Source organism: Acinonyx jubatus, chromosome A2, assembly GCF_027475565.1.
Source record: "Acinonyx jubatus isolate Ajub_Pintada_27869175 chromosome A2, VMU_Ajub_asm_v1.0, whole genome shotgun sequence".
Lineage (NCBI taxonomy): Eukaryota > Metazoa > Chordata > Mammalia > Carnivora > Felidae > Acinonyx > Acinonyx jubatus.
In genome coordinates this window covers 56,687,566-56,714,579 of record NC_069383.1, presented here as the reverse complement: position 1 = coordinate 56,714,579, position 27,014 = coordinate 56,687,566, and the positions used below count along the sequence as shown (strand labels likewise).

Below are 27,014 nucleotides of genomic sequence, written 5' to 3'. Positions count from 1 at the left end.
TCAGGGAACAATCCACAAAACTAAAAGACAGTCTACACAATGGAAGAAGATATTTGCAAATAACATTTTGGGTAAAGGGTTAGTATCCAAAATCTATAAACAACTTATCAAACTTAATACCCCCCAAAAAATAATCTGTTGAAGAAATGGGCAAATATATGAATAGACACTTTTCCAAAGAAGACATCTAGATGGCTAACAGACACATGAAAAGATGCTCAACATCACTCATCACCAGGGAAATGCAAATCAAAACTACAATGAGATACCTACCATCACACACCTGTCAGAGTGGCTAAAATTAAAAACACAAGAAACAACACATGTTGGAAAGGATGGGGAGAAAGGGAAAGCCTCTTGCACTATCGGTGGAAATGCAAACTGGTACAGCCACTCTGAAGAATAATATGGAGGTTCCTCAAAAAACTAAAAATAGAATTACCCTGTGATCCAGGAAGTGCACTATTAAGTATTTACCCAAAGGAAACAAAAATACAGACTCAAATGGGTACATGCACCCATGTTTATATCAGCATTATCAACAATAGCCAGACTATGGGGAGATGCCAAATGTCCACTGACTGATGAATGGATAAAGAATATGTGGTATATATGTTATATATGTACATATAATGGAATAATTATCAGCCATCAAAAAAATGAAATCTTGCCATTTCCAATGACGTGGATGGAGCTAGAATGTATTATGCTAAACAAAATAAGTCAATCAGAGACAAGTATCATATAATTTCACTCATCTATGGAATTTAAGAATAAAACAGATGAACATATAGGAAGGGAAAAGAGAAAAGAGGGAAACAAATTGCAAGAATTCTTAATGATAGAGAACAAACTGAGGGTTGATGGAGGGAAGTGGGTGGGAGATGGGCTAGATGGGTGATGGAGGAGGGCACTTACTGTGATGAGCGCTGAGTGTTGTATATAAGTGATGAAAATCACTGAATTCAACTCCTGAAACCAATAGTGCATTTTATGTTACCTAACTAAAATTTAAATTTAAAAAAAAGAAACTTATTCAGAAATTCAAGGCATGATAGAATTAGATAAAAATATTAGTTACTCCTAATATGAAGAGGAAAGTTGCAAGCATGATGTTCAGAGAAATTAAAAACCTGGAAAATGTGCAAATGGAAGTTTTAGAGATGAAAAATTATAAAAAAAGCATTTGAAATTTAAAAAAAATATGTACCCTAGAAGAATTAATGGCAGATAATACATTGCAAAAGACAAAAACAAAACAAAACAAACAAAAACAATGAAGTTGAAGAAGTAATAGGAACTATTCAAAGTGAAGAATAGAAAAGTACTGAGGTGCACCTGGGTGGCTCAGTCGGTTGGGCATCCAACTCTTCATTTCAGCCCAGGTCATGATCTTATGGTTCGTGAGTTTGAGCCCCACATCGGGCTCCACAGTGACAGTGTGGAGCCTGCTTGGGATTCTTTCTCTCCCTCTCTCTCTCTGCCTCTCCCCCACTCTTTTTTTCTCTGTCTCTCAAATAAATAAACTTCAAAAAAGGGAAAAAAAAGAAAAATGCTGAAAAATAGTATATCAGTAATATATTGGACAGCATCAATCAGCTAAGATATCTAAAATTAGAGTTCCAGAAAAGGAAGAAGTTTGGGAAGTATTTAAAGAAATAGTGGGAAAAGGTTTTATAATTTGATGAAAACCACAAATCCACAGATCCTAGAAGCTCAATCTCAAGCAGAATAAGCATGAATAAAATCACACTGAGGAACATTATCATGAAATCTTAAAAGAAGCTGGAGAAAAGAAAAATCATATTGCATAAAAAGAAACAAAATGATGATAAGATGAAGATACGAATCTTTCAATCTCAGAATAGATAGGTTAAATGACAGAAGCCTGGGATTAAAGACTACATAGTATATGGTTTCATTTATATGAAATTATAGAAAAGGCAAAATACAGTGGCAGAATTTCAGTTATTATTAGGGGCCAAGAAGGAGGGTAAGAAATTCATGCCAAAAGGCCAAAATAAGGTTTTAGGGATGAAGAAAATATTCTATATTTCGAATATATGTGTGACTGCACACATTTGTCAACATGCATTATAATCTGCCCTTAGAACTGGTAAATTTTATTGAATATGAACTATACTGAATGAGGCTGATAAAAGATAGTTATGAAATGAAGGAAAAATACCAGCTTTTGAAACTTTTAAGGAATTTCAGTTACAGAAACAGTGTTTTCAAGAGAAAAAACATTTAAATTGACCCCTACAAAAATAAGGGAATAAAGTAACAAATTTAGTATCAACAGGCAAACCATGCACAAGATTTAATTTTGAAAATCTGTAATTGGGCTTTCAAAGATGTCTATTTGTTGACAGAATCATTGATAAAATTCCTATTCTTAGTTGTGTATTCTGAAATAGAATGAAATTGAGATGTCATATGATTTTGCAGCATCTAAATTTAGTAAATAAAATTTTATAGAATCATAAATGGAGAAAGCTTTCTTGATAAGTTCAGCTTACATAAAATGTTTGCCAAATAAAGGTACCTGTGAAAGAAGGGAAAAACAGTAGTTGTGAAAGTATTTGGTATGAAGTAGTCACTGATATCAATATTTTAAAAATTGGAAGTGAAAGATATCCCACATATAGCAGAATTTACTACCATAGCACCACACTTGTGAAGATGGGGTCAACCAAAAATATTACAGTCTCTTGAGAAGAATATTTAAAGATGCCACAGTTTCAAATTTATTAACTGTAAAATTCCACTTTGAAGAAGATTTCAGGCAGTTTTATGAAAAAGTATAAAATATTTGGACCACATTGAAAAAAATGCAATCTTCATAAAAATACCAATGATATTCTATTACTGAGAGATATGGCCACAAAATTGATTAACCTATGTGAATATTTAGCAGCAATCATAATTCTGCTTATGTTATTTTCTAATGTTTACATAATCAGTATAAAGTAGTTACTATGCTTTGGCATATATGAATTATAATATTTTTGGTTTTTTAGAATGAATTTTAGTTATGAAAATAACTTTTGAATAGGACTATTTTATATTTTATAAGTCCACTGATAAAAACAGTTTGCTGACCAGTAAATGAACATTTCAATGACATGATTTTTATTTTTAGCCCCATTTTAACCTTAAAATTGCCCCAACTTGGATGAAAAATTACCTGGTCGCTCTACTGATACACCAACTTTCAGTACATCTTTATTTTTACATATATACAATACTTTGGATCCCAATAAATGTCTCCATTTTGATTAAAACATCTATCTTAAACTCTATTAAGAAGCTCTGAGCTCTGGAAAATCTCTGTGGGGCCCCTTTAAGTCCCGGGTGTTAATAATCTCTGAAGTTGATGGGGATTGGAAATGGTTTACTACCAGCTTCTTGTCCTGTGAGAACATGGTGTGTAATGACAAAAGACAACATTATTTAAGCGCAAGCTTGAGAAATGACTCTAAAGCCCCAGAAGGATGAGGGAAGGGTGAGGTTTCAGGGGTCAGGAGGTGTTCAAAGTGTCAAAGGCTTTGGTTGGGAAAACTTTTGGCTAATGTGTTGCTTTTAACACAGCAAATACCTGTTTTTCCAAAACGCTTATTACCAAGAACAATGTTGTTGTTACTGAAGTCTGATTACATAGTACCTGCAGAATGTCCTCTCATGGTTCCTACCTGACCCAATGACACCCCATCTATGGCCTCCCTCTAACTCTTGACTGTCTGCATCTATTACCTGGTTCTTACCTTTATTTTAGATTCATTCTTTGCCTTTACCAGAAAAAACAGAAATGTAGAATAATGAAGGTTAAATAGTCAAAAAGAAGGAGGAGGAGGAGGAGGGTTGGGGGAGAGGAGGGAAGAAAAGAAAAGGAAAGAAATAAAAGGAAAAGAAAGGTGTTGAAAGTGGGGAGATTTACATAGTGGGCAAAATGAATAAGGATAGAGGATATAACCAAAGAGGGAATGTGCATGTCCAGTTTTAATGTAAAACTCCTCTCTTTTGGCAGTTTTATTGCTTTAGGAGACTAATCCACTGGTGGCTAGTTACTAATATTTTACTTTATAAATAACAGCTCCTGAAAATTCTAGCAGTAAACCTTGGTTCATTTCTCTTGTGTGCTAATAGGGGTATTATTCTCATGCCAACAGATACGATATCCTGGCACATATGTTTGTGAAAGAAAAAAAACCTACTCATCATGTGAAAACATAACCCATAAATTTGTAGTTTGAATTGGCTACATATGGCACAGTCTGTGCTATACCCACTTCCATTTTAATTATTCTCCTTCACAAATAGAGATAGTAGTCTATGAATGCATTATTAATATAGAATATTTCCTTTGTTTTTATAGGCTTTCCAGAGGCCATATTGAATTCAAAGTTTTGGGTTATTTCTGAGTCAGAAACCTCATACATTTGGATAAAAACCAAACTTCCAACGTTTAATCTTAACTTAGCAGGATATTTTATACACATTACATTTTATTCCAAAAGGTCTTAGCTATTTAAAATCTTTCTTACTACTCACATACCTAAAGGCTAAATGTTGAAGAATCATTGTCAGTCATTCTACTGAAAAATTATGATTAACGATTCACACCTTCCATCCTGATTGTGTTTGGGGAGTAAAGATGTTTGTTTTGTCTATGGCCAAGAATTCTCTTCTTAAGGGAAAATGTACAGTGCTTCCAAATTAAAGCCCTTTATTCTAGATGTGCCATATTTTCTAAAAGTGTTTACTCACCTCCTCAAGCGTTTAGAGACTCACAGAGAAGATTTTCTTCCATAACAAATTTATTCTAACATCCAAGTGTAATACATAACATGAGATCAGAAAAATCACTATCATTGAGAATTACAGCAAGGAGACCCCTTTCATTATCAACTCTACCACTATCATGTTATAACTGTGGAAATTGTGCTCCAGAGTGATCCAAATGACTTCTCTGGGACTGGTGTGTAGTCTCCAACCTATAAATCTTGACTTTTAGTTCAGGGCCCCTTCTTCAATGGACTTCTTACTCATGCTCTTCAATGAGCCCTTATCTCCAGTTTTATGATAGCTTCATCAATGTCTTAGCTGGTAAACAGGTGTTTGCAATAGTATAAGGTTATGAGAAATGAAGAGTAAAAAGGACAAGTCTTACATGGTTGTCTCACTTGGTGTAAAAACTCACACCATAAAGTCAATAAAAGGTGCATCAAGTGAGTAACATATCTGAGGAACATGGGTAACCTGTTATTACCAAATATGACTTCTTTGGTAAAGCAAAGAATGTATATAATTCTTATATAATATAAGTAATTCTTTTAAGTTGGTATTTTTATAGATTGAGTCCATTTTTATGTTTTTATGTATAGTGGAAAGAGGGTAGAGGAGGACTGAATAAAGGAGGACAACAGAGTACAGAGCAAGAGATATTTTGGAGTCAATCCTGGATGAGGATTTCAGCTTTTCTTCTTCCTAGCCATGTGACTTTAGAAAGGTTACCCAACAGGGGCACCTGGGTGGCTCAGTCGGTTAAGCGTCATACTTTGGCTCAGGTCATGATCTCACAGGTTGTGGGTTCAAGCCCCATGTCAGAGCCTGGAGCCTGCTTTGGATTCTATGTCTCCTTCTCTCCCTGCCCCTCCCCTGCTCATGCTCTATCTCTCTCTGTCTCTCAAAAATAAATAAATGTTACCAAAAAAATTAGAACAATTACCTAATATTGCATCATAATTGTTATGAGGATTAAATGAAATTATAAATTATGAATGTGAAAACATCTAACATACTCCTTGGCACATATTAGGAGTTAATTAATGCAAGTTTCTCTTTCATATAGTGTATAAAACATAATTTAACCCATAAACCACCTGCTACCTGTTATTGTTTGTCAGAGGCCCCATATTAGTCACTCTAGAGAAAAAGGAAAGGATGTCATCCAGCATCACCAATTTTCTGAATATCCTGAACTAAAATAATGTTTAGTAGTAATATTTTGTGTTGGGGTGCCTGGGTCGCTCAGTTGGTTAAGAGTTCGACTTCCCCTCAGGTCATGATCTTACAGTTCATGAGTTTGAGCACCGTGTCGGGCTCTGTGCCAACAGCTCAGAGCCTAGAGCCTGCTTCGGATTCTTTGTCTCCCTTTTTCTCTCTGCCCCTTCTTCCCTTGCACTCTCTCTCTCTCTTAAAAAAAATTTAAAAATTTTTAATAAAAAAATCAAAAATAATATTTTGTGAAACTCATTACAACTGGATGCACTTAGAGATGGAATATGGTATTTCCAACTTGAATAAGATTATAATGACATTGTAAACTAGAAAACTTAGGGTCTTGGAATGGAATTGTCAAATCAGAGTCATCTTTCAAAGTTGAGAGAGGTAGGGGTGCCCTAAATAATAAGCCAAGATACATTTCATTACCTACCTCCTAAACCTCTCTTTACTCCATTCCCTCATTTCTTTCTGTCACTTCCTTTTAGTTTTAGACATCATCATTTCCCACCTGGATTTTTGCCAAGATGTGAAATTGGTTTTCCTGCCACCACTCTCATCACCTTCCAATTCATCATCCAAGATCTGTCCAGAGGGATCTTTTAAAAACTTAAACCTGATTCCCTGCCTCTTCTGCTTAAAATGGCCCCTTTTCACCTACAGGTTGAAGTCCAACATCATTCACATGTTATTCAAGACAGTGTGTTAATTAACCTATGTCTACAACAACAGTCTCCTTCATCACACTCAAGACTTTTCCAAATGCTCCAGTTGTGCCTAGCAATGGACTTTGTAACACCCTCCACCACCACCACCACCACCACCAACAACAACAACAATAACAACAACACAGAGACATGAGATTCCAGTCTCTGCACATCTGTGTGTACTATTTCCTCTTCCAGGGTTACTTGCCTCCCTCTATTTAATGTTGACTAACTTCTGATGGTCTTTCAAATACTCAGTCAAGTGTTGTTTTTTCTGGCAACTCTTCTCTCATTTTCCCATCATCATAAGTATATATTCCACTTAGTTCCTCTCAGGATCACATGGGCAGTTTCCACACAGAATTGTCATTTAGACCACAAATTTCTTGGTGTGAGGGAAGAATCTTTATGTCCTCAACATCTAGCACAGTCTTAGCTTTCAAAGAAAATGTTAGTTTGTGGGTTCATTCACAGTTAGAATTGCTATCATTTGGTCCTAGTTGAAAGCTTTATGATTCTCATACTTTGGTCAGAATAAGTGATCACAACAAGTAACATTGTAGTAAACAACTAAATGAGAAGTGATTGGGAGATTGGGTCTTCTCCCCTAACATGATATCCATTCCTTTGTGAAGCAATAAGATAGGGAGAGGCAGATTAAAAAATGTTAGAACTGGAAGGGATTTGAGATCTTTCCCCTGTTATGAGAAGCAGAAATGAAGTGGTCCAGGACCCACTTATCTTCGTTCCCAATCCAGCATTCATCCATTTGCCTTTTCTTTTTTTTTTTAATTTTTAGTTTATTTTTTAAATTTTATTTTAGAGAGAGCATGAACAGGGGAGATGGGCAGAGGGAGAGAGAGAGAATCTTAAGCAGGCTCCACACTCAGCACAGAGCCTGATACAGGGCGTGATCCCATGACCCTAGGATCGTGACCTGAAACGAAATCAGGAGTTGAACACTCAACCGACTGAGCTAGTCAGGTGCCCCATCCATTTGTCTTTTCTATTCTAGTAGAACTTTTTTTTTCTGTTTTTTTGGTTTTTTTTTTTTTTTGAAGTAAGCAAACTCTGCATGCCAAATTCTTTCCTAATTCGTCAGGCTGCAGAGATAGTTCTAACCTGGTAAGTCATGTCAGCACCTAGGAATATTCTCCTGCTTTGATTTGAGATGACTCAATACTTCACACACACACGCACACACACACACACACACACACACACACACACACACGCAGAATAGCTTAGGGGCTTCAAGAAGGCCATTGACTCTGCTTTTTCATATTTATCCCACTGGCATGTTTTCATGCAATGACCTCCTCTTTTCCTCATTCCCCTTCCCCTCCTCAAAAAATGAAACTTCCGTATGACATGAGGAAGGGTGCCAACATCAACCAGTGCATATATTAAAGTTTTAAATCAATTATTGTTCTAGTACACACCCTGGGGTTAAGAAAGAAAGAACATCCAGGACTAACAAACCTGATTGTTCTGGCAAAGTTGCCATTCAATTCATGCTGGCATTTTGGGGCTTTTCTTTTTCTTTAATATTCTAACCTCATTTTTTTATAAAAAGGTAATGGCTCAATAGCAATTTTTAACATTACTATTTCATTCAGTTTCTCCATGAGACTTCTACCTCCCAGTCTCTTAAGGATTTCCCAGGGGGCACAATGCCCGGGGTTTGCTTACTTGATTGTGGAGACAACTGCCAGTCTGATAGTGAGTTCATTAGACCATGAATTATTCCTCACTTTATTACCCTCTAAGCAAGGGAGAGACTCAGGCTGGGGACTATGAGCACTTCACAACTTGGCAGTCTTAGACTGAGAAAAAGACCTAATCATAATATTTAAGAAACCAAATTACAGCTATGTATAGCATAGAGAATTTTAACTCAACAACTGCTCTGAGTTGGACCTATATAAGTAGTCTGATTAATACTGCTCTAAAATTCCTATTAAAATATGATGCATTTTTTTTCTAGGCAAGTACTGGAAGTCAGTTAGGACGGTGGCTGTGCCAAGGGGCTGTGCTTTGGCTGGGGCACAGTTGCAAGAGGAGACGGAGACCGTTTCTGCCATGGCCTCCCTGACGGTAGATGTAGAACAGCCCTTTGCTTCAGAAGACAGCAGGTATGGATCCAAGATTGGGGAGTCATTAAGGTCAGTAACATCCAGGCTCATCATTAGCATTTGTGAACCTCTCTCCAGGCTTTCCTTCTCCTGTCTCCTCCACTTCCACCACCTGTGTTCTCCAAAGCCACAGATGCCACAGCACACACTATAGGCCACCAAGAATTCCATTCTTAGTGGGAAACACAGAACTAGAGCATGTGGTTGCAGTTCACAGAGAAATAGAGGGCGTGAGATACATGGTGAGAAAAATCACTCCTTGTTGAGTAATTTAGTGCAGATCATTATGGAAAGAGCTGTTTGTGGGCTTTACTTCTTAGTTATCTCTCATTTTCCAGATATTCTTTTTCTATCATCATTTTGAAATTACTGTTATAACAAAGTGAAAAAACGAGAGCAGAAGTTGGAGGTATTACTAGTCAATAATTTAGAAAACCTAAACATGTACGAGCTCCTTATATGACTATTCTTGTGGTACAAGGACTGGATAAAGATACAAGTGGCCTACAAAGGAGATGGGAGTGTGTGAAAAGGAATGTGTGGACTCTTCAGTCTGATTTTATTCTATCTTATGATAAGAAGTTGAATCCAGTCAGTCTTCATATGAGTATAGCTTTCAGGAAAAGAAAAATAAGGTTAACCTAAGATTGAGTTTGCTTATTCTCCTTCTGAGAAACGCTTGTTGGTTTGTGCATTTTGGTGTTCATCATCCTATCATACAGACGGTGTTACATTCAAGATTTCTTTTAAGTCTGCCAGAACCAAATCCATCACAAATGTACATATATTAACATTGGTGCTTTCTGTAGCTGGCTTCAAAGTCACATTTTCTCAATTTAAAAACGAATCAGGTGAGGCTTTACTAAAGCTCTTCCAGCTTGCACTTTTAAAATGCTTCTGAGAAGGAAATCATATTCCCTCTGTCAATAACATCACCATTAATTATACAGATCCTGCTACCTAGTACCTAGTTGGCAATTTTCCCAAGAATGTGCAAATTTGAACCGTTTTAGCTTTCTTACTTTTACTGGACATTCGGAGTTTAATGGATTTAACATCTTGCTTTGGTGAAGAGCAGGAGATGCATTGAATAAAATATTTCATTTTTATGCAAGTATTTTTCTTACTATAACCATTTAAGACCAGATTACCTGTAAAAGAAAAAAAAGTTGTATAATACTGTATTAGAAGGCATCTTCATATGGGCATCTGGAGCATAAAGGGAAAACTTATTTCACTTCTTCGATAATATGAACTAACCCCCTGCAGTTCCCAGCTAAGAACCAAACCAAGTTCATAATGCAAAGGTGTTGCAATTATTCCCAAAGCCAAATGCAGTTAGTTGTCTGTCATCTGAGGACTATAAAACTGAGCAAACTAAACATCTGTTAGTGTTGGATATAAAAGGAATATATTTGTTCTTTAGAATTCATTTAATATAGAGAAGTGAAGCTAAATTCCAACCTGAGTGAAATGAATTGTAAATAATTTTGCTTAGAATAATTAAGAATGATAAGTCATGTTATAAGCCCCAAGTAGTAAAAACAATCTCAGAACTTTGGCATGAATTCTCTCTATAAGTATGCTTGCTTATCCTCAGGTAAATAATGTGTTTGACTTCTGTTAATCAGTGGGGACTTAACCCTGGCTTGAGTTCTCAGTGATTTTTTTTAAGAGCTCACAGTGATTTTTAAGCTTCCTCTGATAGCAGAGAGAGAATGAGAATGGGAATGTTCTGATGTGTAGGGAAAACAGAGTTTACGCTTGTGACCTGGATTCATGTTTGTTTACCAGTATGAAACACACTGTATCTATTTTGATTGATTTTTCTTATGGAAAGAAAAGTAGTTTTGCTTGAAATATTTTCCAAGGCTTTGCACTCACTTTTTCAGCAGAGGAAAAGAAAACTTCTTCTAGAATTGGCTTTTGCATTTCTATTGAACCATGCATGAATTTCATCAGAGAGAGTCAGAGACAGAGAACCCTTGAAAGCCACAGCACATTTGTTCTTTTCAGGGGCATGCTATTAGAATTGTCTCCCTACTCAATACAGGAAAGAAGACTTTCAGAATGAGATAAAAAGATGGAAATGTTCTTGGGCCTTTGTTATGAATGTAATATTATAAGTACACAGGAAATTAAAAAATTAGAAAAATCAGAATGCTAAATGAATGGAAAAGAGTGAAGGCAAGATTCTTTTTATAGGAAATTCTTGCCAGTTATTTTGGAGGATATATTGGTGTTTGGAGTGAGATGACTCATTTTGTACTAAGATTTTGGGTAAAGCAGCTCTTTTCCTGGCCAACTCATATCTGACTCATTTACCACTAGTGAATAAGGGATAAAATGCTCCTGGCTAAGAACCATTGTAAGTATTTTTTGTTCATTTTTCTTGGATGGGGGGTGGGGGGCAAAAGGGAGATGACAACACATTGCAAACAGTTATTTCATTTTTTACAACTTATTGATGGACCATGAAGAATAAATTATTAGAAAAAGGCTGATATGTGGGGATTCATTTTAGAGATGATTAACTGAACTACAGTTTTCAAAACATAGTTTTCAGGTGGCAAAGGACTCGAGTGAGAAAGAAAGCAATAGCAGACCAGAAAAAAAAAAGACAAAAAAATGAAAGGGGCCCAGTTATATGTTCAAAGATTATTTAAATAGATAGACCTGGTCACTTAGAAGAGAGAACTATGATTTTAGGTTTCTTCTTATTTGCTAGGAGACTTCACCTTTAAAAGATTATAGTTTGCATTGGTTGGATATCTGTTTCAAATGCTTCTACTTTGAAAAGGTCAGTGCAGTATTCAGGTTTATTCTTGGATACCAGTTCAGGCTGTGCTGAAAATCAAGAAAAATCTCTCTCTGACAATCAAAACTTCAGGATGATAAACTATTCAGTTATCGGGAACACATTTACAATCCAGAATTCCTGAGTGTCTCTTTCTCTTTTTTTAAACCAAAACAGAAACTGAAAGTTACATTTTCTTTTCTTTTTTTTTTAATGTTTATTTATTTTTTAGAGAGAGAGAGCATGTGAGCATGCGCAGAGGAGGGGAAGAGAGAGGGGGAGAGAGAATTGTAAGCAGGCCCACGCTATCCGCACAGAGCTGGGTGCAGGTCTTGATCTCACAGTTGTGAGATCAAGACTTGAGCCAAAATCAAGAGTCAGACACTTAACCGACTGAGCCACCCAGGTACCCTGAAAGTTATATTTTTCAAATGTCAGTTTGATCTGTTGATTATAGTGTGAACCATGTTAGATTTTCTTAATACATTCCAATCTGGTTGTTTATTTAATTATTTAGTCTTCTAATTTTGGCAACTTTTCTCATGAGATGGTTTCAAGTCATTATATAATACAGAAGTATGAGAAAATATATGATTCTAAGCGTAGCCATTTTGTTTTTTGAATAACTGTCTTACTCATGAGTATAAAAAATGTATAACGATAAATTGGAAAATCCCAAGTATCATCTCCCTATCACTGGTGATAGTGAATGGCCTATCACTAGTGCCAAGGACATTTTCAACCACATTTTTCTGTATCTGAATATTTATATAGAAATATAGACTACTATTAAAGACACATTCATGTCTAGTATTCCTAGAAACACAACTTTGTTTTCTGTTCTTTAGGATTATATCTCCAAGGCTTCTAAAGCTAAATATTGCACAAATTATGCAGTTTTCTGATTTTTTTCTATGATGCCATTATTTTGAGCACTTGTTTATCTAACCAAGCAAACATTCCAATATAAATTTTATTCTGAATTTTCATCCAGTGTCAACAAAATCTTAGTTGAAAAATGGGCTAAGTGGGCTAACGATTTGGAAGCTCCTGGTAAAAGGAAGGATAATCTGTCCCTTCTTCTCTTCTTTTTCCTCTTCTTTCTGGGGACCATTTTTATCTCTGTTTTTTGGTGCCTATCATATGGTCACAGGGTATGTTTAAAGTCTGACTTAGCATGTTAGGGTTCAACCCAGTGCCCATTTATATATTTTAGGGTTCCTTCTGAATTCTTAAAAGAAGTGTTTTCTAAGGAAAAAGCACATTTGAATGGGACTATAAGTAAAATAAGATCACATGATAACTTCAGCTTCCTATCATTTCATCTTCATCTCTACTCCTTCACTCTTTTCTTCTTAACACTACAAAGGATGAATAGAGTCTGAATCAGCTTGCACAGATTCAAATCCCAGCACCAACTTAATAATTGTGTGGTCTCAGGCAAGTTACTTATCTCCCTGGGCATTGTTTTCCTTGTATTTAAAATGAAGGGAAAATTTCATAGGGTTTTGAGGAGAAAATGAAACAGTACATCTTAACACAATACCTAATACATAGTAAATACTCAGTACAGATTGGTTTCATTATTTTTCCCATCATTTTTCTTCTTCCACAATTTATTTTTGCCTCCTTTAATACATAGTTCATCATCCAGTGATGTATATTAGAATATAGAGGCTGTACCTGGGCATCTATGGCTGACTGTTCATAGGTTAAATCAGTAGTACAGTCATTAAACACAAGGGATTGACAAATAATCTCTAAGCAATAAATTGATTGAGTTCATTAATCTGTAATTAGCTGACTTAACTCAAGACTTTCACAATGCCTAATACATTGTAGGTAATAAATAAATACTTAATGAATGAATGAATCCAAAGAGAAAAGATGAAATACTGTGAAAATGGCAACATTTTGTAATGATACCTTAGCAATTCTTGTCTCTCTCGATTTACTATGTTTTGTGAGAGAATTAGTATTTTTATATTTTTATAAGAGTTTTCAATATGTTTATTTTATATGTATTTTTAATAGGACTAATTGACAATGTCAGTTTTCAGATAACTAGAAACCATAGTACTCATATCATAAAGATGGATTGACTGAATAAATACAATAAAGGAGGGAGGAGGCAGCAAAGTATCTTCCTGAATGGAGAAAGGAATTGTATTTAGGGAGGGAGACAAACATGGGAGTGATGCTGACAGATTACAGGATTATCCTCCAACTTGCGGAATGAGGAAAGAGAATATCCAGTCCATTCATTCTTTAAACACATCTGATTATTCTGTATGTGCTGGACAAAGTGTTGAGATTCAGGGTCACAAAGCTTCCTCACAGTCCCCAAAATGTTCATATACTTGAGGATTTTATTACTTTTCTATTGCTAGCTTTAAAAATTACTGTAAAATTAATCAGTGGCTTAAAATGACAGAAAGGTCAGAAGGCTGACAAGTCTCTAGGCTAAAATCAAGAGGTTAGCAGGACTTGAGTCCTTTCCTGGAGGACCTAAGAGAGAATCTGCATCTTTGTCTTTTCCAGTTTCTAGAGGCTGCCTGTATTCCTTGGCTCATGACCCCCTTCTGTATCTACAAAACCAGCAGATATACATCCTGCTGACCTTTCTTCACTTATCACATCTCTATCTGACTGAAAGAAGAAAGCTGGGAAAGCTGGCTTATAAACTGGGAAAGATTCCCTGCTTTGGAAGACTCATGATTAGATTAGCTCCACTAGGATAATTAAGATAATTTCTTCATCTCAAGGTACTTAACTTTAATCACATCTTCAAAGTCAGTTTTGCCATGCAAAGTGACTATATTCACAGCTTCCCAGGATTAGAACATAGACACCATTGGAGGCTATTATTCTTCCTACCATAGGATTAGACATGAGCAACCAACTATAATAAGTGACAAGTCATTTGCTATATTGAGCTGTAGAAAAAAAAGAAGAGCTAACACAGACCAAGAAATGGGAAACAAATCACAGAGCAGAACTGAGCCAGGGTAGGAAAATATATAGGATTTCACCTAGTAAATAAGAAGAAATGTATCTTGAGATAGAGACAATAGCTTGAGCAAACCATCTACTTTTTTAAACTTCTACTGCCAACACTGAGTCCAAAGTACCTTCATCTCTTGTCCAAACTCTTATAGTAGTTTCCTTACTAGTTCCCATATCCATTTTTGCTTCCTTTCTAATCCAGTTTCTACGGAGCAATCTGGGAGCTCTTCAAAACAAAACAAAACAAAACAAAACAAAACAAAAAAAACAACTGGAGAGCAAATCCTGTCATGCCTTGGCTTAAAACCCTTCATTGCCTTTCCATTCCATTCCATTAGCATTATCATTCTTAACAGGACTCATAAGCCTCCATGATCAGTGAACTTATTTCTTTTTTTTTCACTTGATCTTAGCCAAAAGGCCGAGAAGCGATATTTCGTTTTTTTTTTTCAAACTGGAACGTACCTTACATATACTAGTATGCACAAACAGATTTTTTTTTTACCTATTCCATACTCAAATGAACATCACTCAGAACAAGATCAAGAACATTTTCCTCAGCCAGCAAGTTGCCTTGTGCCTCTTAGTCAACGCCATTTCCTCCAGAGGTAATTCGGTTTTTTTGTTTTTTGGTTTTTTAAAATAGTTTCAACACTGTAGATTAGTTCTGCCAAACATTAAGTTTAACTTAAAGGGAATCAGTAGGTCATTCAGATTTTTGTCTGTCTTATTTTACTCCACTAAGCATAATGCTTTTGAGACCCATATAGTCAGTAGCTTGTTCATTTTTGTTACTGTGCAGTATCCTCCTGTATAAACACACCATAAGCTGTCTATCCTGTGGGTGGGCGTTTGGCTTGTTACCTACTTGGGGCTATTAATTTATTTCTCTGGGGCTTTTTAATGAGACATAATTGACATGTAGCATTATATTTTAGGTATAAAACATAATGATTTAATATATGTATATTTTGTGAAATAATCACCACAATAACCCTAGTTAACATCCATTAGCACACATAGTTATAATTTTTTTCTTGTCATGAGAACCCTTAAAATGTATTCTCTTAACATTTTTCAAACAAAAACCACAGTGATATTAATTATAGTTACTATGAGGTACTTTACATCCCCAGGAATTATTTATTTTATAATTGGAAGTTTGTACCTTTAGACCACTTTTACCCATTTTACCTTCCTCTTACCCCTACCCTCATCTCTGGCAACTACCAGTCTGTTCTCTGTATGTGTAAGTTCAGAGGTTTGTATAAGATTCCACAGGTAAGTGAGATCATACAGTATTTGCTTTCTCTGTCTGATTTATTTCACTTAACATAATGTCCTCAAGGTCCATCCAGGTTGTCACAAATGCCAAGATTTTCTTCTTTTTTGTGGCTGAATAATACTCCATTGTGCCACATTTTCTTTATCCATTCATCCACTAATAAATACTTAGGTCGCTTTTATGTCTTGGCTATTTTAAATCATACCGCAGTGAGTATGGGGCTGAATATATCTTTTCAAGTTAGTTTCTCATTTCCTTTGCTAAATACCCAGAAGTGGAATTGCTGGATCATAATATAGCAGTTCTATTTTTAATTTTTTGAGGAACTCCCATAAAATGTTTTCATAGTGGCTGCACCAATGTACAATCCCACCATCAGTGCATAAGGGTTCTCTTTTCCCCTCATCCTTGCCATCATTTGTTATATGTTGTCTTTTTGATAATAGCCATTCTAACATGTATGAGATGGTATCTCATTGTGGTTTTGATTTGCATTTACCTGATGATTACTGGGCATTTAGCACCTTGTCATGTCCTGTCAACCATCTGTGTGTCTTCTTTAGAAAAATGTCTACTCAGGTCCTCTGCCATTTAGGGCTATTATGAATAAAGCTATGAAAATTTATTATTGTGGTAAAAAGCATGTAACATAACATTTTCCTTCTGAACCATTTTTAAGTATACAGTAGTGTTAACTGTATGCCCATTATTGTGCAACATATCTCTAGAATTTTTTCATCTTGCAAAACTAAAGGTCTATACCTATTAAACAGCAATTTCTCTTTCCCCTATTCCCCAGCTCCTGGCAACCACTATTTTACTTTCTGTTTCTAACAATTCAACTGCTTTTGATACCTCATATAAGTGGAATATGCAGTATTTGCCTTTTGTGACTGGCTTACCTCACTTAGCAAAATGTCCTCAAGGTTCATCCATATTGTAGTATATGATTAGGTTCTATCCTTTTTAGTGCTGAATAACATTCCATTGTAGGCATATGCCACATTGTCTTTATCATTCGTCTATTAATGGACATTTAGGTTGCCTCTACCTCTTGGACACTGCGAATAATGCTTCAATGAATATGGTATGCAATTATCTCTTCAAGATCCTGTTTTCAATTCTTTTGGATATATACCCAGAACTGGAATTGCTGGATCATATGGTAATTATATTTTTAATTTTTTGAGGAACCTAAGTCTCTATGAAATTTTTGTACAAGTTTTTATTTTGTGAACACAGCACTCAATTTTCTTTGATATATACCTAGGAATAGAATCGCCAGGGTGTAGGGAAGCCATGTGTTTGTAATACTCTTCCAAACTGCTCTCCAAAATGGTCGTGCCATCTTTCATTCCCATCAGCAATGAATGACTACTCCAATTACTTCATATCCTCACCTGCACTTTGTAAAATCAGTCTATAATTTTAGCCTTTCTAGCGGATATGTAATGGTATCTTACTGTGGTTTTTATATTTTTTTCCAAAGACTTATATTCATGTTAATATCATGCCCCTTGGCACATGTACTCCATACTATTTGGAATACTTTTCTTCCCTTTCTTCCCACTTGACCATGTACTGGCCTCCCCATTTTCTTCCACTTATCCAAAAAATTCAGATCAAATATCACTTCCTCTTCTTGGAGAATATTCACTGACCATCAATCCCCAAATTAGGTCAGGTACCCCTGTTCTATTTTCTGTCTCCTCAATACTTGTAGTACCTAGAACAGAGCCAGGGTGCATAATAGACATGCAGTAATTATAATTTGAATCAGTGAGAGATTCAGTAAACTGTAGAGTGCCAGAATTAGTAGACATGTGGAGCTTTGGGAGCTGTGGGAAGGTAAGTGTGGCAGCCATTCTGGAAAGCAGTTTAGTACTATTTACTATACACAAAGCATATTAACTAGTAATCCTGCTTCTGAAGATGGTCTTGTCTAAAGTCATTAAAGTATATATATAGTAGGAAGTTCACTACAGTTTTATTCATGGTGGGTAGACAGAGGGAGTCAAACCTGGGGTCCATTATTGGTAGAATGAAATAGTTAAAATGTGGCAGATATATATATATATATAGATAGATATAGATATAGATATAGATATAGATATAGATATAGATAGATATAGATATAGATATAGATATAGATATAGATATAATGGAGATACCATGTAGTACTTGGCAGTGACAGACTAGATAAACATAACTGCATGGATAGATCTAGTAAATGCAGAATTAAGTGAGAAAATTAAGCAACAGAAATTATATATATATTATATATAATATATATAAATATGTAAGTTTATACATAATATGTAAATATATAAATATATTAATTACATAAAATAAAAATATATGCTCACAAAATAATAATATATAGCTCTGAAGAGTACCCTACAAACAAAATAATGTACATAACAGGCATTAGATTGTCTGCCTTGAAGGAGGAAGAAAAAGTAAGATAATAATGGGATTCAAACAAGTCAATGAAACAAGAGAAAACACATATTACTAAATGACATTATTCATATAAACAAAGAAATACTGTTTTAAAAATCATAGGAAATGAAATACAGTTTGGGAAATGTACAAGAATGTAAGGCAAATACAAGAATTTAAATTTATGCTATATATTTTCTCAAGTTAAATTGTTTACTTTCTGCTTTATATTTTTGTAAGTTATCTTAACCTGTGATTGCTGGACTGAACAAATCCTTCTCTTAAATATATTTAATCTTCACCCTTTATTGACAGAGAATCATCAGTGTTCACTGTTAAGTTGGCTGGCTAGAGTAGAAGTTTATGTCTTCCAATTAGCCAAACTATTGTACTAAATTTATCTTTGGAGGTTTTATTTTATACGTATTGTTGACCTTACTGTATCTGCATCTTACCTACTTACAAATGGAATTAAATTTAAAAATGTAAAGATTGCATCTCTTCCCTTTCCCTATCTCTTTCCACAACTGTATTTTTGCTAATCAAGGTAAGCTTGGTGTATATGTACATTGATTATGGAAGTGGGGAGCCCCCACATTTCCAGAGCATTGCTTCTCACTGTTTCACACACAAAAAAAAAATACATTAATGGGGCGCCTGGGTGGCTCAGTCAGTTAAGTGTCCGACTTCGGCTCAGGTCATGATCTCGCAGTCTGTGAGTTCGAGCCCCGCGTCAGGCTCTGTGCTGACAGCTCAGAGCCTGGAGCCTGCTTCAGATTCTGCGTCTTCCTCTCTCTCTGACCCTCCCCCGTTCATGCTGTGTCTCTCTCTGTCTCAAAAATAAATAAACGTTTAAAAAAATTAAAAAAAAAATACATTAAAAGGTCATTCCTCACCAAGTTCATTTTCTAAGTGTTTCACAAAGATGATTTCTTTTTAAAAAGTCCTTTTAAAGAAATATGTAGACTATAAAACATATCTAGGGGATAGGAATTAAATAAAGACAATACCACCTCCACTGAAAGCTATGTATGTGAAAAGGGAAATACTATAAATTATCACAGTGGCAGATGTAAATAATACAGTTCTTCTGTAATTGTTCAACACTTTACAGTGTATAAAGCATGTTCTCTTAAATTACATCCCTGAGGGCAAGTCAAGGAATATTTCAGTTTTAAAGAGAAAATTGAGACTCTACAAATGTTGACTTGCTCAAAGTTAAATTTTAGAAAGTGGTAGAGCTGGGACTTAAGCACAGAGCATTTGCCTTGAAATCCAGGAGATTCTACAACTTTCTATGCTACTAACACTATCTCTATGCAGCAAGACACAGAGAGAATTGGTTAGTTATGTGGATGCATATTTGATTCAGTAGAAGGTGGGGATTAGTAAGTGGACTATTTCTAAAAAAGTGGTTAGTATGAAATAATTTTTTTTTTTTTACTTTAGAGAGAAAGTGCATGAGTCGAGGAGACAGAGAGAGGGAGAGAGAGAGAGAGGGAGAGAGAATCTTAAGCAGGACTCACACTTGGTGCGGAGCTAGACATGGGGCTTGATCCCACAACTCTGGGATCATGGACCTGAGGCGAAATCAAGAGTTGGACATTCAACTGACTGAGCCACCCAGGTGCCCCAAAGCATGAAATGATTTTGAAGGGAGGAAAGAGAAGAGAAGCATCTGTTCATGTCCTCAGAGTTTAGGCTGGACATGTATGTATCTGAAGAATGCACAGATCATCCACCAAGGATAGATATGTGTTACTTACATCTGTGACCCATGGAATGTTTTCTCTCTATACTATTGTCTCTGAAATTCCAGCCATAATTGAGTCCTGGGTATGGGGGTAAAGATCATCTTATTGTAGATTTGGGTTAGAAATAGGAAAATTCAGGTTGGGGGAATGATGTCACTATTATGGGAGAGCAGAGACCTGAGCTTTTTTCCCCCAACAAAGATCAATAATTGGATACCTGTCCACGAACAAAAACAGCTCTGGGAGAGCTTAGCAGTCTACTCACAAACTTTAGCAGAACAGTGGAACAGAAAACCTGAGAATAACCACATAAAAAGGGAATGAAGAACAGCTTCATTTTGCCTGAGTCATCCATTCTCCAGACTGACACTACTCAGCACCAGGAGGGCCTCAGCTAGAAAGAGTTCCCCTTGCTGGGAAGAGGAGAGTGGGATGAGTGACCAGCATCCCCACCCTTTTGGGACACTGCAGGAAGGACCTACTTCAGTTTCACCCCACCCAGAGAACTGGCAAAGCTGAGACATGTAGAGATTGCCTGGAACAAGGAAGAAGTGTGGGCACAACCAGTATCAGAAATGCAATGGGAGGGGCACCTGGGTGGCTCAGTCGGTTGGGCGACCAACTTCGGCTCAGGTCATGATCTCACGGTCCGTGAGTTCGAGCCCCGCATCGGGCTCTGTGCTGACAGCTCAGAGCCTGGAGCCTGTTTCAGATTCTGTGTCTCCCTCTCTCTCTGACCCTCCCCCATTCATGCTCTGTCCCTCTCTGTCTCAAAAATAAATAAATGTAAAAAAAAAAAAAATTAAAAAAAAAAAAAAAGAAATGCAATGGGAGTGATCGTGGTTCCCAGTGACATGCTCTGCAGGGAACCCAGTAGCTTTTACTGCTGACGAAACCAATGTCCAAAACAGCTCCTTCAGACCCCCTGGAGATTTTACACCAGGTTTTTACCCCAGAGGTTTTCATGTTCATGTTATCTAGTTTCCCAAGTCTCTCCTCATTTCTTCCCTCTGTCCCCCATGCCTCTGCAGCCTGGGATTTATACTGGCAGCCAGCCCCAGCTTCTGTGGCTGCACCAGTGCAAGACACCAACCTGGACCCCTGCCATTGATCCACCACCATGCATAGACTCAGGGATAGCCCCTCCAGCTGTGCACCAGCACGCTGCTGGCCTGACTCCCATCACCAGCCTCCACTGCCACTTGTGCACCCATAGCAAGACCCTGCAGCCATGGGAGTCCATTCTGACAGTCATGGCCTCCATAACTGGCAGAGAACAGGATTCAGCCCTATCTTCTGTCTCTGGCCTGAACTCTTGAGCCCAGGTGCAGCTAGGCCCTTCAACTCTGTACCTGCACACTCCTGGCCAACTCACTAGCCTCAACTGCCATGTTTATACCTATGGTGAGGCCTTGCAGCCACAGGAGCATAGTCCAAAAGTCAAGGCCCACAAAGTTTCATGTAGGCCCACATCTAAACCTGACTCAGACCCAGTGATTTGAACCATTGGGCTCAACTGCATCTAGCCCCTTCAGCTGTGTCCTTGCACCCCACTAACCTGAATCCCAGCATTGGCCTCCACTGCTATGCCCCTGGGAAGGCCTTGTAATCACAGGAGTGATTATGAATTATTGGAATCTCAGTAGAAGAAGGTGACAGAAAGCTTATTTAAAGTAATAATGGCTTAAGGTACCTGGGTGGCTCATTCAGTTGAGAGTCCAAATCAATTTCTGCTCAGGTCGTGATCTCGTGGTTTGTGGGATCAAACCCCACGTCAGGCTCTGCACTGACATTGTGGAGCCTGCTTGGGATTATCTCTATCCCTCTCTCCTGCCCCTCCCACCCTCAAAATTAATAAACTTAAAAAATACAATGTAGTAATGGCTGACCTTCCCAAACCTGAGGAAAGATTTAGATAACCTGGGTTCATGAGACTAATAGGTCAGCTCAAAATTCCAATACAAAATTATATTCTTGGGGGTGCCTGGGTGGCTCAGTCAGTTAAGTGTCCAACTGATTTCAGCTCTGATCGTGATCTCATGGTAGTGAGATTCTCTTTCTCCATCTCTTTCTCCCCCTCTCCCCCACTCATGTGTGTGCGCTCTCTCTGTCTCTGTCTCTCTCTCACCACAAAACAAAACAAAACAAAAAAAAAAGACCTTCTGTAAGACACATTATAATAAAACTCTCTAAATCAAAGACAAAGAGAAATTTAAAAGTATCAAGAAAAAAAAATTATCTCATACTAGGGAACTTCAGTAAAGATATCAGTGGTTTTCTCAGCAAAAACCTTGTAAGCCAGGAAAGAGTGGGGTAATATATTCAAATGCTGAAAATAAAAAACTGTCAACCAGGACAGTTTATTTAGCAGAGTGGTCCTTCAGAAATGAAGGTGAGATAAATTTTTTTCCAAACAAACAGAGGCTGAGTAAATTCATCACACAACACCTGCCTTAGAAGAAATGCTGAAAGTAGTTCTTATAAGCTGAAGAGAAAGAATGATACTGAATAACTTGAAAACATGAAAATATTCTGTATACTAGTAAAGGTAAGAATACAGTCAGAATCAGAATGTTCTAATACTGTAATATGATGTTGTATTAACCACTTAACTCTAGTGTAAGAGTTAAAGGGCAAAAGTATTAAAAATAGATATAGGTACAATAATTTCTTAATAGATACATAGTATAAAAAGATGTGAAGTGTGACATAAAAAGCGTAAAATGTAGGGAGGAGGAGTAAAAAGGTAGAATTTTGCATGTGAGCAAAGTTAAGTTGTTATCAGATTAAATAGACTGTTATATGTACAAGATGTTTCAAGTAGGCCTCAGACTAACCACAAAACAAAAAGCTATAGTAGGTACACCTGAGATAAAGAGAATGGAATCAAAATATACCACTAAGAAGAAATATCAATTCAAAGTGAAGACATCAAGAAAGGAAGAAAGGAACAAAGGGACTACAAAACAGCTAGAAAGCAATTAACAAAATGGTAAGTTCTTAGTTATCAACAATTATTTTAAATGTAAATGGATTAGATTCTTCAGTCAAAAGGTGTAGCATGGCTAAGTGAATTTAAACAAACAAACAATACCATCTACATACTGCCTATAAAAGACTACTTTAGCTTTAAGGACAAACATAGGCTCAGAGTCAAAGAATGGAAAAGACACTTCATGCAAATGGAAACACAGAATAGAGCAGGAGTAGCAGTATGTATGTAACAAAAAATAAATTTTGAGTCTAAAACTGTAATAAGAGGCAAAGGTCATTATATGTTGATAAGTAGGTCAGCTAATCAAGAGGATACAATTATAAATATACATGCCACCAACATTGTAACACCTAAGTAAATTGAGCAAATACTAATGGATCTGAAGGGAGTAATATACAACAATACAATAATAGTAGGTGACTTCAGTACTCCACTTTCTACAATGGTTACATCATTCAGAGAGAAAATCAGTAAGAAAATATTGGACTTGAGCTATACTTTACAGCAAATGGATCTAACAAACATAAACAGAACATTTCATCCAACAGCAGGAAAATATACATTTTTGCTCAAGTGAACAAGGATCATTCTCTAGGACAAATCAAATGTTATGTCACAATACAAGTCTTAGCAAATTTTAAGACTGAAATTATACCAAGTATGTTTTCTGACCACAATGGTATGAAACTCCGAACCAATTGCAGGGGGAAAACTGGAAAATTCACAAATATATGGAAATTTTAACACACTCTTGAACTAATTGTTCAAGGATGAAATCAAAAGAAAATCAAAAAATGTCTTGAAATAAATATCTTGAAGCAAACAAAAATGGAAACAGAATATACCAAAACTTATGGGATAAAGGGAAAGCAGTGTTAAGAGGCAAATTTGCAACAGTAAATGCCTCAATAAATAAATAATCTCAAAACACCCAAGTTTACATCTTAAGGAACTTCTAGAAAAAAAACAAACTAAGCCCAAAGTTGCTAGAAGAAAGTACATAACAAAAATCACAGCAGAAATAAATGAAATAGAGAATAGAAAAACAATAGGAAAGATGAACAAAATTAAGAGTTGATTCTTTGAAAACTAAAAAGGTTGACAAACCTTTAGCTAGACTTACCAAGAAAGAAGACTCAAATAATAAAATTATTAATGAAACGGGATACAACTAATACCATATAAATACGAGTGGCATAAGAAACTACTATGAACAGTTATATCCAACAAATTGGATAACCTACAAGAAATTAATAAATTCCTAGAAATATACAATATACCAACACTGAATCATGAAGAAATAGAAAATCTGAACAGACCAATAATGAGTAAGGAAATTGGATCAGTAATCAAAAACCTCTCAAACAAAATTCCAGTCCCAGATGGTTTCACTAGTGAATTCTTCTAAACCTTTAAAGAAGAATTAACAGCAGTTCTCAAACTTGTCCAAAAAATCGTAAAGAAGAGAATACTCTCAAACGTCTCTTAATATACCCCATATTGCCTCAGTATCACAGTCAGATACTACAAGGATTCTACAAAAAAAGGAAAATTATAGGCCAACACCCCTGATGAACATTGATGTGAAAATCCTCAACAAAATACCAAGTAATTTCAACTACACATTTAAAAGATAATACAACATCATCAAGTGGAATTTATCCCTAGGATGGTTCAACATATGCAAATCAATCACCATGATACACCACATTAATAGAATGGAGGATAAAAATCATCTGATTCTCTCAATAAGTGCAGGGAAAACAACTGACAACATTTAACATCCTTTCATAATGAAAACTCTCAACAAATTAGGTATAGAAGGAACATACCTCAACATAATAAAGGCCATATGACAGACCCACAGCTAACATCATACTCAACAGTAAAAGTTGAATACTGTCCCTCTAAGATCAGAAACTACATAAGGGTACCTATTCTCACCACTCCTATTCTACATTGTACTGGAAGTCCTACCAAGAGCAATTAGGGAAGAAAAAGATACAAAAGGCATCCAAACAAGAAAAGAAGAAGTAAAATTATCTCTGTTTGCTAGTTGCAGAATACAAAATAAGATCTACATACCAAAAAGAAGACTCTGATGAAAGAAACTGAAAATGACACAAAGAAGGTTTAACTGTTTGGAAGTGTCCATACACCAAAGTCATCTATAGAGTCAGTGAAATTCCTATCAGAATTCCAATGGCATTTTCCACAAAAATAGAAGAAAAAAAATCCTCAAATTCATATGTAATGACAAAAGACCCTGTATAGCCAAAACAATCTTGAGAAAAAACAAAGCTGGAAGCATCACACATGCTGAGTTAAAACTGTTCAAAGCTGTAGTAGTCAAAACAGTATGGCACTGTCATAAAAGCAAACATAAACCAATGAAACAGAACAGTCAGCCCAGAAATAAACCCTCACATATACAGTCAACTAATATTACCATGGGAGCCAAGAATATTCAAAGGGGAAATAATCTCTTCAGTAAATGGTATTGAGAAAACTGGACATTCCCATGAAAAAGAATGAAATTGGACCCTATCGTACACCACTCACAAAAATTAACTTGAAGTGGATTAAAGACTTACATGAAGACCTGAAACTATAAACATAGTTATAGTTTAGAAAAAAAATAAGGAAAAAAGCTTCTTGACTTTGGTCTTTTGCAATGAATTTTTTGGATATGACAAAAAGAAGAAAAAGCAACAAAAGCAAAAATATAAACATGTGTAACTACATCAACCTAAAAGTTTTGCACAGCAAAAGAAACAATCAACAAAATGAAAAGGCAACCTATGATATAGAAAATATTTGCAAACACATGTATATATGTGATATATGGTATATTTGCAAATCATGATACATATATAAGGGGTTGATATTCAAAATATATATGGAACTCATACAATTCAATGGCAAAAAGTAATAATTTGATTAAAAAATGGACAAAGGACCAGAACAGATATTTTTCTAAAGAAAACATACAGATGGCCAACAGATATATGAAAAGATGTTCAACATCATTAATCATTAGGGAAATGCAAATCAAAACCACAATGAGATACCATTTTACATCAGTTAAAATGGCTAGCATGAGAAAGACAAGAGATAATAAATGTTAGTGATGGAGATTGCTTAATAAATTAAAAATAGAACTACCATGTGATGCAGCAACCTCACTACGGGGTATATAATCCAGAGGAAACAAAATCAGTATCCTGAAGAAATATCTGCACTCTCATGTTCATTGCAGCATTGCTCACTACAGCCAAGACAAGGAAACAACCTAACACCTGTCTCCATTGATGGATGAATGGATAAAGAAAATGTGGTATAAACTTCCAATGGAATATTATTCAGCCATAAAAGAGATTCAGCATGAGCGAACCTGAGGGCATTAGGCTAAGTGACATAAGGCAGACAAAGATAAATACTCATTTGTATGATCTTACCTATATGTGAAATCTAAACCTATTGAACTCAGTATGTATATAAGATGATGGATTCTTTTTTTTAATGTTTATTTTTGAGACAGAGAAAGAGCAAGAGTAGGGGAGAGACAGAAAGAGAGGGAGACACAGAATCCGAAGCAGGCTCCAGGCTCCGAGCTGTCAACACAGAGCCCGATGCGGGACTTGAACCCATGAACTGTGAGATCATGACCTGAGCTGAAGTCGGACGCTCAACCAACTGAGACACCCAGGCCCCCAGATGATGGATGTTAACTAAACCTATTATGATAATCATTTCACAATATATGTAAGCCAAACCATCATACTGTACACCTTAAACTTATTCAATTATATATGTCAATTATTTCTCAGTAAAACTGGAAAAAGTCCACATTGAACTGATAGAAACAGAGAATAGATTGTTAGTTA

At 36.0% G+C, this 27,014-nt stretch overlaps 1 protein-coding gene across 23 annotated transcripts in view; it reads left to right on the top strand.

Annotated features, from left to right (window-relative positions):
* HDAC9 (histone deacetylase 9) overlaps nucleotides 1-27,014 on the top strand; it is a 739,528-nt gene that overhangs the window by 705,910 nt on the left and 6,604 nt on the right. For 10 of the 23 annotated variants that reach the window (XM_053218341.1, XM_053218336.1, XM_053218348.1 and 7 more), the window contains one exon: nucleotides 8,701-11,217. In XM_053218341.1, the coding sequence (XP_053074316.1) occupies nucleotides 8,701-9,002 (302 nt within the window). In that variant the 3' untranslated portion in view covers nucleotides 9,003-11,217. Of the gene's footprint in view, nucleotides 1-8,700; nucleotides 11,225-27,014 lie in introns of those variants that run through there. The other 13 variants (XM_053218353.1, XM_053218331.1, XM_053218344.1 and 10 more) reach the window with 9 other exon arrangements.